The sequence below is a fragment of the Chenopodium quinoa genome, unplaced genomic scaffold, assembly GCF_001683475.1.
Source record: "Chenopodium quinoa cultivar QQ74 unplaced genomic scaffold, ASM168347v1, whole genome shotgun sequence".
Classification (NCBI taxonomy): domain Eukaryota; kingdom Viridiplantae; phylum Streptophyta; class Magnoliopsida; order Caryophyllales; family Amaranthaceae; genus Chenopodium; species Chenopodium quinoa.
The window spans coordinates 687604-699631 of record NW_018742206.1 but is presented as its reverse complement, the minus strand read 5'-3'; the positions used below and the strand labels follow the sequence as shown (position 1 = coordinate 699631).

General features: G+C 35.2%; 1 protein-coding gene across 4 annotated transcripts; it reads left to right on the top strand.

The window, feature by feature from the left end:
* The first annotated feature begins 229 nt into the window (after positions 1 to 229).
* On the top strand, positions 230 to 5892 carry LOC110733564. Of its 4 annotated transcripts, none has more exons than XM_021913633.1 (10): positions 230 to 1020; positions 1623 to 1758; positions 1856 to 2339; positions 3460 to 3728; positions 3839 to 4042; positions 4181 to 4273; positions 4417 to 4533; positions 4619 to 4736; positions 4877 to 5011; positions 5648 to 5892. In XM_021913633.1, the coding sequence occupies exons 3-9, from the start codon at positions 2333 to 2335 to the stop codon at positions 4882 to 4884; spliced, it is 816 nt and encodes a 271-aa protein (XP_021769325.1). In that variant the 5' UTR covers positions 230 to 1020; positions 1623 to 1758; positions 1856 to 2332; the 3' UTR covers positions 4885 to 5011; positions 5648 to 5892. The 4 variants fall into 4 exon arrangements, with proteins under 4 accessions (XP_021769325.1, XP_021769330.1, XP_021769342.1 ...); XM_021913638.1 differs by lacking the exon at positions 5648 to 5892 and adding an exon at positions 5490 to 5641; XM_021913650.1 differs by lacking the exon at positions 3460 to 3728.
* Positions 5893 to 12028: the final 6136 nt, after the last annotated feature.

Genomic DNA, 12028 nt, shown 5'->3' with positions numbered 1-12028 from the left:
TCTTCTATGCTCTTAACCTAAACACTAGCCTACCCTTTTCACTTCAAAATTCCTTATTCAAGCACTCAAAGGAGTCCATATTTTACTCGAGGTTCTGTCCTTAAACCAAGGCGTGAAAGGTAGAATCGTTTGAGGGTTTGGCCCCAAAATCAACCTTATTTTATTTAATTTAATTTAATTGTTATTTTATTATTTCCTTGAAGTTACTAACTCGTTTATTATATTGTAGTTGCAAACAAACAGATTCAAAGTAAGGATCATGCTCTTTTTATTATTATTATTTTTCTAACGATTTTTATATAGTTGGAATTATGATCAGATTGGGTTTATATTAATATTGATTCTATTATTTTTTATTGATCACCATCACTACTACATTTTTGATCAAATGTCACGGCCTAATAAAGGCTATTGCAACGGTATTTTAATTGCCGTTGCAATAGAGTAGGCTAATGCGTTTTAATGTGTGAGAAGTAGAGCTATTACCACGACTTTAATGAACCGTTGCATCAGCCTAGATATTTCAACAAAAAGGAAAGCTATTGCAACGGTTTGTGATTATAGTAATGGAAATAGTATGTATAGCAGGCGCGCTGAAAATTTCATCTTCCCTCTACTTTTTTGCCCAAATATTTTGAACCCTTATTTTCTCTCTACTGTACTCTCCGTATACTTTCCCCATTTTTCTGATTTCTCCATTTTTCTCTTCGAATTCTCCATTTCCCCCATTTTTCCATTTCCCCCAATTCTATTAAGCTATTTTAATTAGCAATTCCAAAAACTTTAAATTCTCAATTTTCACCAAATCTCCGATTTTAAGGCCATAAAATACTCAAAAATTACTTACAATTTCTTGAAAATTCTGAGAGGAAAACTTAGTGAAGTAGAGGAAGGCGGAACTCAAGAGGTGGTGTAATTCAAGTGACGTTTGGTTGCTTAAGAGGCGGCGTAATTCAAGTGGAGAAGTTCCATTTTCGTTTTGCATGTCCCTGTTGCTGATATCTCGACTTTGAGTTCAAGGTATACAACGATTCTTCATTTCAGAAATTTGATTCTTCATTTCAGAAATTTCTTAATTGAAATTTTTGTTGTTGCGTTTTGATAAAATAAATTTTAAATTTTTATTGCTGTCTTTGGGAATTTGTATTTGAGTTTGAATTTCAGGTTTATTTTTTTCTCAAATTTTACTGTGAAAATGCTATACATTTTTGGGGTATGTTTGGTTGAATTTGTTGTTCTTTTTGCTCGAATTATATGGGGAAAAATTGCTGTGATTTTCTAGTGTATATTGTGCTCGAAATTTGGGGTGTGCTGCTTGATTTTGATAAATTAAATTTTAAATTTTTAATTCACATATTACTGTCTTTGGGAATTTGTATTTGAGGCCATGGAATATGGAAGGTTCTTTATCTTTAAGTTTGAATTTCAGGTTTATTTTTTCTAAAATTTTACTGTGAAAATGCTATACATTTTTGGGTTATGTTTGGCTGAATTTGTTGTTGTTTTTGCTCGAATTATATGGGGAAAAAATGCTGTGATTTTCTGGTGTATATTGTGCTCGAAATTTGGGGTGTGCTGCTTGATTTTGATAAATTAAAAACAAAAGCCTTAATTTGTCCAAGTGCAAGGCAGAAACGTATACCAGAAAATGAAGATGATGACTCTACGTCGGAATACGATGGTGAAAATGAGGTTGAAACTGATGACATTATGGAAGGTGACAATGTCACTTCTGGAAAAAGAAAAGCTAGTAAGCAGGTATTCACTTCTATTTTGTCATTTATACACACTGTTTTATATTGTTTTTCATGGTTTACATGCAATTAGTAATGCTATAATTGCCTTTTTTTTATAGGTTTCAAAGCAAGTAAAGAAGTCATCATTTCGCCCTAAAACTATGGCTGATGTTGTGGAAGTGAATAGCCATAAGAAGCATGCAGTTGATGAAGTTCAGAACACTTACTCAATTGAGGTTGCTAGTGTTAAAGATTAACGCATCCAAAAGAAGCAGCAAGTTATCTCAGAAAAGAAGGGAACAAAACGAGCGTTCTGTTCTCCTGGTTCTATGTCAGCGTACCTTGAGTTCCGGAAATGGCAAAAAGAAAATAATGATGGGTTTGTATCAGGTACTCAATCTTTGAATAATTCTTTGACAAGAAAAGAAATGAATAATGGCGCTGCATTTAATGAGAATACCAATGGTGATGCTGATGTACTAAGTGAGAATGAGGAAGTGGATGCACTAAATTAGAATGATGATGGTGTTGGTAATGAATATGAGGGTGATAAAGGATTACAAGATGAAGTTCAATTTCAGTTTGGAAGCGAAGGAATGCAAGGTATTTGCAATCATTTTACGTAGTATTATTTATTTTAGCTTTTGTTAACATGCTAAAGTCTGGTGAATTGTTTTTCTCTTATTATATCTGGATTTGGTGTGCAAGCTGATATGTTTGTCTTCAATTTATTGAGGTTTTGTTGTTGTTGTTCTTTGTTGTTGTTGTTGCCTAGGCTTTGCTGTTTGTTGGTCTGCTGCTGTTTAAGTGCTCTATTGCTTGCTTATTTTTATTGTGATCTGATTTAGTTATTTGCTAGCCTAGGCTGTTCACACTCAGCTGTACAAAGCATTTAGGACTCTATATATCATGTGAACTTAATTAACTAAAATAGACAAACCAATAATGAACAAGGTTAGAGCTGACTGTTTTCCTTCCCTAAATCCTCTTAATTGCTTCCTTTGCTTCTCTTGACTCTTGTTGACTTCCTTTTGCGCGTCTTGAGTATACCAAAAGTGGTGGCTGACCAGTGGTGTTGACCCCATTGAACCAATCCATAACAGTGCCTCAATCTTAAAAAACATGTACACACCATCCCTTAGATAATTGGCAGACGAGGATCATCCCATCCATCCACTCTTTCATTATATACAAACCACAGAACTTGGCTAAGATTCTGCATTATTAGGAGACTAGGATGCAGATCATAATGGAGAAAACAATAGAAAAATTATTGTAATTTTCACTAAGACAGAATTATAGAGTTTCTCTTGCAGTCCTCATGTCTTTGAGAATTGAAAGCTGCAAAAAGGTCTTAAGCTCTAATTCCTTGTATTAAGCTCCTCATCTCTAGTATCAAAAAACCTGATTACTTGAAACACCGTCAATGCTGAAATTAACTGCCAGACAAGGCCTGTAGTGAAAATCAATAAATATGCCTTAATAGAAATTTTATAAAGGCTTGAACTGATTGGAATTCAATGTTTTAAGATGAAATACAACTGTAGGGACACTAAACTGGTCGGCATTGTCATAAGCCTGAGGCACAATTACACTTTGACAGTTTGTTTATGGGATAACATGATCTGTTAATGAGCATATATCACCCATCCATCCACTATTTATTCAGGTTTATCACTCAAACTGATTCTTTTCTTGTCTTGCCACACAAATTCTGTCCAAGAACCTCCTGATTTAGAACCTGAAAAAGCTCCTAAAAGCAAAAGGCATCGAGGTCCAACAATGCTACCCAAGGTACATGCACGAACAAGAGAAGAGCGTGAAGTTATTGTTTTAAACTCACTGGGCCAACCAATTGGACCTACACGTGAAATTGTTCAGGAGTTCAAGCAATTCTTGGGTACTGTGGCAAGGGATTCTGAACTTGCACCACTAAATTACATTAAGTTTCCATGTCTACCCACAGTTGACAAAATGTGGGAGTATGTCCAAGTATGTAGTAATATAATTCTTTAGCTTAAGTTCATTGGATTTCATTTTAAAAAAATGCTTCTTATTTTGTTACTAGACCATAAATAATTATATATTCATGATTTGTGTAGGAAAAGTATATGGTTCCTGAAGCTGGAAGAGAATGGGTGATGCAAGCTATCAATGGAAGCTGGAAAGCTCATAAATGCTTGACTAAGAAGAACTACTTCTATGCATATCCCACTGATGCTTTAAGATGGTTTCATAAGCCAAACACAATTTCAGAACCTCAATTTAGAGAGCTTTTGCAATATTGGCATTCTAAAGAGGCCGAGGTATTATGTATATGGTTTTGAAATGTGTTGTGCAATATTGACATAGTTTCATGACCTTAATAGCCTATTTGAATTTACTTTTATATGATTTATTTACGTGGTTCAAAATTTTTAAATCTTTATTGTGTTATCACATAGGAAATCAGTAAGATCAACAAAGACAATCGCCTAATTTTAGATGACATGCACACTATGGGCCTTAACTCTTACGCAATTTTACGCCATGAGTTGGTAAAATAATTCATCTCATTTTTTGACACTGTTATTATCTTTATAATCATTAATTTACAATAACTACATGTACTACATGAAGCTTTCACCCCTGTCCTTTAATTATTTGTAATCACTTCAATTTTATGTATAATGTTTCACAGAAACAACAAGATCCCGATAAGCAAGATCCTTCTCAAGCAAGGGTCTATAAGGAGTCAAGGAAGAGAACAGTGGGAAGGACATACCTTACCAACCAAGAAAAAATAGCAGAGAATATTGTGAGTTAGCATGCATGTTAGATCTATGTTATATTTGTTTTGTTTTGATAAATAATAAGCACGTGGCTTTATTTTCCTAATATAGGCTAAAATGGATGCTTTGGAGTCTTCCCAACATGAAGATGGTAGTAACTCTAAGGACCCTTACTCCGAAGTGATTCCAGAACCTAAGCGTAAAAGCCGTGTACGCCTACAAGGAAAAGGTGTGGAAAAGTCAGATTTGAAGAAAAAAGAAAAAAATTCAGATTTCATATTCCCAGCGGAATTCTTAGAAAATATGCAAGCTCAATTAGTACAGCAACTTGCACCAAGTGTAACAACTGCAATTTTGACTCAACTTCAGGATGCTAACCCCGGGATTAATCTTGTCATTCCTGATTTTTCGATTCCATCGGCTCCAAAGGATGCATGTAGTGCGCCACATCTTCTCGTTGACCAAAATAGGCAATCTTCTAAATCTGGGGCTACAATTAATCAGGTAACATAAATTATTTTCTGTTGCTTCTGTCTAAATTTAGTTTATGCTATTGACCTGATTCTGCCGTAGCTACTGCTGAAATATTGTTGTTGTTCATGTATTTTTCTGATGCACACTTTTGCTTTATTCCTTTACTGCTTTTGGTTGGTTTTGTCTGCCTTACTTTTGCCCCCTTTTTTCACTTATATGGTTGTACACTTTACTGCTGAAATATGGTTGTTGTTCATGTATGTTTCTGTCTAAATATTGTTATTGTTCATGTATGATTCTGTTTCTGTGGCTGAATTTTTTTTTTTTTTTTTTTTACAACTAGAAAAGGAAGGTTAATCCCTAAACTTAGTTCAGTTTTCCCCTAGTTTGATTTGTACAACTAGAAAAGTTGAATGTAGGTGGTTGTTTTCTACAAGTTAGCACAGATTTACTTGTGTATGTTGAGAATTCTATTCTAAGCTACATAATTTCTTATACTATTCTTTAGGAGATTTGAATAACAATACCTGAAGAAGCATGGAAGGTTGAGCAGTAGGATCAGCATTAACATGGCTTCTTGTTTTTCTTCCATTCACGGTAGTTATATTATTTTCAGCATTATTTTCTATTGTTTAGTTATATTATTTTATTCTTTTTTACATGTAGGTGCATGGTGAGCAAAATGAAGATGAAGTATAGTGACTACATGACTAGCTAGTCATCTAACAAATGGTGCAAATATTTTGGCGACTCCTATCTATTAGTTCAAGTTGTGAAGATTTGAAAAAACCGGCTTATATATATGTTGGAATTTGTATTTTGGACGATTAAATTAATTATATAACTTTAGTTTATTAGTAGGGTGTCATATCGAAAACAAGTAAGTAATATTTTGTAATGTACGTATTTAGCATTATAATTATTATTGTATATAAATTTAATGAATTTTTGTTTCTCTTAGCTTGTTAGTATATTTAGATTTGTAGTGACTAATATATATAATTAGTGACTTAATTTAAAACTAATTTAACTAACTCATATAATGTTATTTTACTGTTCCATTAAAAAAAAATATAATACTAATAATAATAATAATAATAATAATAATAATAATAATAATAATAATAATGCCGTTGCAATAGATACACTCTCCATATATATATCGTTGTATACAACAACCGTTGCATTAGGTGCCAATTTCATCATAATTATTAGTCGGTAATCTATTGCCACGGATAATTTATGTCGTTGCATTAGGTATTGAGCTAATGCAATGGAACATAGATACCGTGGCATTAGGTGTCATATACCGTGGCATTAGACCTACTACAACGCCAGCAGATGCCACGGTACATGGCCGTTGCAATAGGCCTAATGCCACGGATTTTGACACCTAATGCAACGAAATTAGGGGTTGCAACAGGTCAAAAATGTAGTAGTGCATATTGCATGTTTAAAGGGAATGTGTAATTGAAAATCACGACTAATAAGATAATTTGGACAACCGGTTTAGGATCCTTTTTAATCTTATTATTAATTGAAGTGATCACCAAATTTTTAGAATTATGTGTGCATTAATTTTGAACCAATTTAGTTAAATAATAGTTTGGAGCAAATTGAATTATTGTTTGCATGCCTTTGAGATCACAGGAATGCTTTTCACTATAAGAATCGAGTAGAGGCCAATACGGGCGAATGTGACTCCATGACTCACTTCGTACCATCATCCCCGATCCTCCTTTCGTGGTTCCGAACCATATGGAGTTAGTAATCTCATGGATTATGAATGGGGTGTAACCTTCACTGGTCAATCGTTGTTGCCTATCGTTGTCCCTTATCGTGGTTTCCTTTTTATGATCCGTGAACGGTTTACAAGTTCCTAAAAAACTTGTTGGCGGCTCCCTACTTTATTTGTCCCTAATCGTATATGTCAATTCCCACTTCCTATGAGTGCCAAGCATATTCACAACATGCTTTTAACGTAGGCGCACTTCAAGCGACGCCTACAACGATCCCAAAGGAAAAAGTGTGAATGAAACACAGTATAGAGGTATGATTGGGTCACTCTTATATTTAACTGCCAGTAGACCTGATATTGCATTTAGTGTAGGTTTATGTGCAAGATTCCAATCAAATCCAAAAGAGTCGCATATGACTGCTGTGAAGAGAATCCTCCGATACCTAAAAGGAACACACGACTTATGTCTATTTTATCCAAGGAGCGACACATTTGATTTAAGAGGATATACCGATGCTAATTATGCCGGAGATTTAGTCAACAGAAAGAGTACCTCAGGTATGGTTTAAATTCTTGGTCCTTGTTTGGTTTCTTGGGGTTCCAAGAAACAAAATTATGTTGCTTTATCCACAGCGGAAGCTGAATACGTAGCTGCTGCTGCATGTTGTTCCCAGTTGCTTTGGATAAAACAACAGTTGCGTGACTTTGGCATTATTCTTGAGTGTGTTCCTATACATTGTGACAATACTAGTGCAATCTGTATCTCAAAAGATCTAGTTCACCATTCTAGAGTTAAACACATTCATATCAGGCATCATTTCTTAAAAGATAATGTTGAAAAAGGCTTAATACGGTTAGATTTTTGTCAAACCGATAATCAGATTGCTGATATTTTAACAAAGCCTTTAAGCAGAGAAAAACATGAAAAATTGCGACTAGAACTTGGAATGATCAAGCTGACTTGATTGCTTTTGACGCTCCCCGAAGGTATGTCCATTTAAAAAAAAAAGGGTTAAATATTGGACATATAGTCACTCACAATACTTGTGTGCACAACACTGTTTAGAGTTACACATTGTGAAGGACTCTCCTAATTATGAATATGCTTAGCACTTGATAGCAATGCAAATTGGGTGTTAAACGAAAAGAGTCATAAGCCTTGTTGGATTGTTTTGTGTTCCAGTTGTTTTAATAGCAAACAAATCATTATCTTTTTAGTATTTTTTTATCGTCGTTTTTTTTTTACTTCAATATCTTATTTTTCTATCTTTTATTTTTCTCCAAAAAAAAAAAAAAAAAAAAAAAAAAAAAGCAGCCATTAATTTTCCGTATAAAGAGATTTAGAGATTCACTAAATATCTCTTTTCTATTCTTATCTTTTTACTCCACCCAACTATAGGATAACTTTTGCTTAGTTTTGTTTTGTTTTAAATTAATAGTCAACACCAATTTTTCTTCACTCCAATTTAATTATTCACCTATACCTCACTGTAATTCTACATCTCCCCTACACCCCTCAAACCTTAACCATGAGAACTAGCTTCAACACTCCCGTACCCACACGAAAACATTCTCAAACATCACCAACAACCTCCAGCCCCATGGAAACATCACCTTCTCGTGTTCAACCCGCAAAACCACCAGCAACCTCGCCAACCGAATCCCCTATGGTTGAATCTCCCATGGATATTCAACCCACCTTGGTTGTCGAGTCGCTCACACCTAAAGAACCTCCAACAAATCTTAATTCCCCTCCTAAACCTAAGCCAAAACCTCGATGCTCAAAGAAAAGAAAGATTAATGATGCTGAAGGCTCTGAGATGGACGTTGCCATTGAGGGGGAAAAACCGCAAAAATACCTACATGTGTTATCGCTAAATCTACATTGGTGTAAATCATGTAAGTTTGTTGAACTCCTTGACTTACTTGAGTCACAACAATGGGTTTATTTGTTGGATGTGTGTGCTACACATATGGTGTATCCGAGAATAATGGATGAATTTTGTAAGTCTTTTAGCTGTGTGAAGGGTGTTTGTTCGGGTATTGTTAAGGGGACTCAAATATCTTTTGATGCTGAATATTTAGCTAGTTTGTTTCAAGTTCCTAATATGGGGCACGGGCTATATTTTAAGGGTCCATGCAATGTGGAAGTTAATGGAGTCTCGGCGGATGAGATGCTTGAATTCATTGGAGGGGTTCCTAGAGTGATAAGTACTGATCATAACCTTTTTTCACCTTGTCTTAAATTACTATACAATCTGGTAAAAAGAACCATCTTACCTCGACCCCATAAGCGCAAGATAGCAAACCTTCTTGATACTACAATTATATATTGCCTCGCCAATAAAATTCCAATCAACTTTCCTGCTTTAATGATCCAACATCTTAGTCATTGTATCCCTACCCTATCTATTCCATATGGATCATTATTAACCTTTGTATTTCAAAGTTTTGGTTTCGAGTTTGATGGAGAAACTTCTATTCCCTTGCAACCTGAAAATCGTCTTCAACCTAAAATGCTTCATGGAATCAACTTAGAAGTCATAGGGGGAAAAACGTGTTTCGTGAAGATACCCGGTGAGGATGAAGATCAACAATCTGAGAGTGAGGGTGATGATGAAGTAGAAGAGGAAGGAGAGGAAATTGAAAAAAAAGGAAAGGTTGTGGTAAAAGAAAAGAGGGTGTTTTTGAAAGGAAAAAGAAAGAGTTCAAGAATCGTATCTAAAACCGTAGCCCCTGTTTATGTTATTGACGAAGACGAAACTGAGGAGGTAGTACCTTCTCCTAAGGGTGCTGCGGAGGGAGTCACATTGGGTACCTCGATACCTGGTGTTCCTCCTATTGTCGGTCACTCAACGGGTGTTCCCTCTTTGTTTTCTCAAGGTTTTGGTTTTGCTGCATTTGGGTCGTCTAGTCCCTCTAAAACAGAGAAGGAGAAATTATTAGAGGAACTTAAGACTTCTTTTTTCAATGTGATTAAATCTAATGAGCAGCTTGTTGGCAAAGTACAGGAGCTTGAGAAGACCGTGGCTTCTTTACAACAGGAACTACAAAACCTTAAAGATCAAATGTCACAAAATCATCAAGCAATCATGTCAACTATCACCAAAAATTTATTTTAGGATTTATGTAAGTGTTGGGAACTTATAGTGATTTGGAACTCGGAAGGAACATACTTGGTTTTTAAGAAAAAATATGAACGTATATTTTAAACCCTTTAAAAATATATTAAAATTATTTTTTTCTTGAAAAGCTAAAGATTTTGATGTGATAAAATCTATTTTGGTAAAAAGATTATTTATTTTTGTAAAATAAATTTTATATATTATCTTTGTTAAAATTTCTTTTTCTCCAAGTTAATTTCATACGTTTTAATCTTTTCTGACTTAGTCTTAGGAATACCGTTAAAGATATTTCTATCACTTGGTCGTCACGTTTCCATGTTTTCCTCAACAATCAGTTATGGATTCATGTCCTATGATCATGGGAACATGATTTTTGTGGGGAGAGTGGGAAGTCGTTTAGAGTTTATGAGTACTCTATAAATAAAGAGTTGTAAACTTTGAACGACTCACCAGACTTAACTTGAAAAACATTTTTGAAATATCTTTGAGCTTTCTTTTAGAGTCTGAGTTCCTATTGCTTAAGTTTTTCCTACACACTAAATTACAAAGTTGTATTTTGGGTTTTTGGGAAAAGGGTTGAGTGAACTCTTGTTGTAGTTAGGCTTTGAGTTGAGCCTAAGAGTGTAAGAGAGAGCTTCAGAGTCGAAGCTTGTGAGTACAGTTGTTTGAGGGAACAACTGTGGGAACTTGAGTTTATTGAGAAACTCAAGTAGAGGTCCTTATAGGTTGTAACAGAGTCTTTGCCCTATAGTGAAAGAGTTTAGTAAAATTCGTAGTGGTCGTGGTTTTTCTTCTTGATTGGGCCCAAGAAGTTTCCACGTAAAAATCCTCTCTTGCATTTTCGTGTTCCTTATAGCTTTCATTTAAAATTCCGCTTTAATTCTGCTAAAAGTTCTTGTCTACAATTCACCCCCCCTCTTGTAGAAGTTCATCTGGTTAACAACTCCTTTTCGGTGGGGACCTCAATCATCTTAGCAGAAGTTTCCCTCTACTTATTAAAGAAAGAAGTAAAGCCTTCATTCTCTTTTTGTCTTAGCATCTCAAGTTGTCCATGATCGGTTTCAACTTGAATATTGCACTTGTATCTATCAACGAAAGCGTTTACTATCGATTCCCAGGTAGAGGTTTTCTCTTTGTGAAGGGAGAAGTACCATTGTTGGCAAACGGTCTCAAGAGATAGCAAGAACAGAGAGGGAAAAACCTTCTTATCGATACCCTTAATGTTCATTATGGTTTCGAAAGCTCTTAGATGAAAGTAAGGGTTATCTGTTGCCTTGAATTTTGGGATTTCAGTGGCGTTGAACTTATGTGGAAGAAGTTCCATGTCCAGCGAGACCCCTTGTGAACTCATGCCCTGAAATTTATAGTCACTAGATAGCTTGCCCAAACTCTCTTGCATGAGGTTCATTTGTTGTTGCTTCACGGGATCATCGATCTTGAGTGTGAGTAGCTTCAGTGTCTCAGTCACGGTAACCAACTGGTTCCTAAGCTCATTGACTTCTTCTTGAGTTGTCATTATCTTCTTATCCTTCCTCTTTTGACGAATCGGTTTATCAAAAGGTGAGACTTGAATAAAGAGGTTGTCCTTGATTAATCGCCCTTCTCTCCTCGACCAAGTACTGTGGAAAAGGAAATTGGGGATATTTATTGTTAATTATTTGACTCAAACTTTATTCAACATGCAATTGATGGAGGAATTGAAGAAAGATTGGAATAGAATGTGAAAGAAGATTTAGATGGAGGGATATGAAGAATTAGGAATAGAATGTACCCCCCAACTCAAATGACGGAAAAGACCGACTCATGCATGAACCTAGGACATGGTCATGGTGACATATAAAAAGTGTGTGCTATGACTAGTGAGTGTATGTGACATGTTAAGACTTGTTTCATGACCATGTGGCTAGACTACGTGACTAGACTCAAGCAAAGACTAAATTAAGACCTCGCGTATATGCATTAAACTGGATAGACTGTGGCATTTTAGTCATAACTTTTTATCTGTGACTCTGATTTGAATGAAATCAACGCCAAATTAAAGATAGAACTCGGGGCTACAGAGCCATATGTTGTACGACTCGTAGTTCTTCCTATAACTCCGGCTATGACCAAAACAGGTTGACGCTTGTGCAGTATACGGGAATAAAAATCCGGGTTGACTTAAAGGAACTATGACTCAATTTT

Excerpts from the sequence above, each read along its gene's own strand:
- LOC110733564 (XM_021913633.1), top strand. Across the intron at positions 4,274-4,416 it reads CAATTTTACGCCATGAGTTG|AAACAACAAGATCCCGATAA; the intron begins GTAAAATAATTC and ends AATGTTTCACAG. Across the intron at positions 4,534-4,618 it reads AAAAAATAGCAGAGAATATT|GCTAAAATGGATGCTTTGGA; the intron begins GTGAGTTAGCAT and ends TTCCTAATATAG.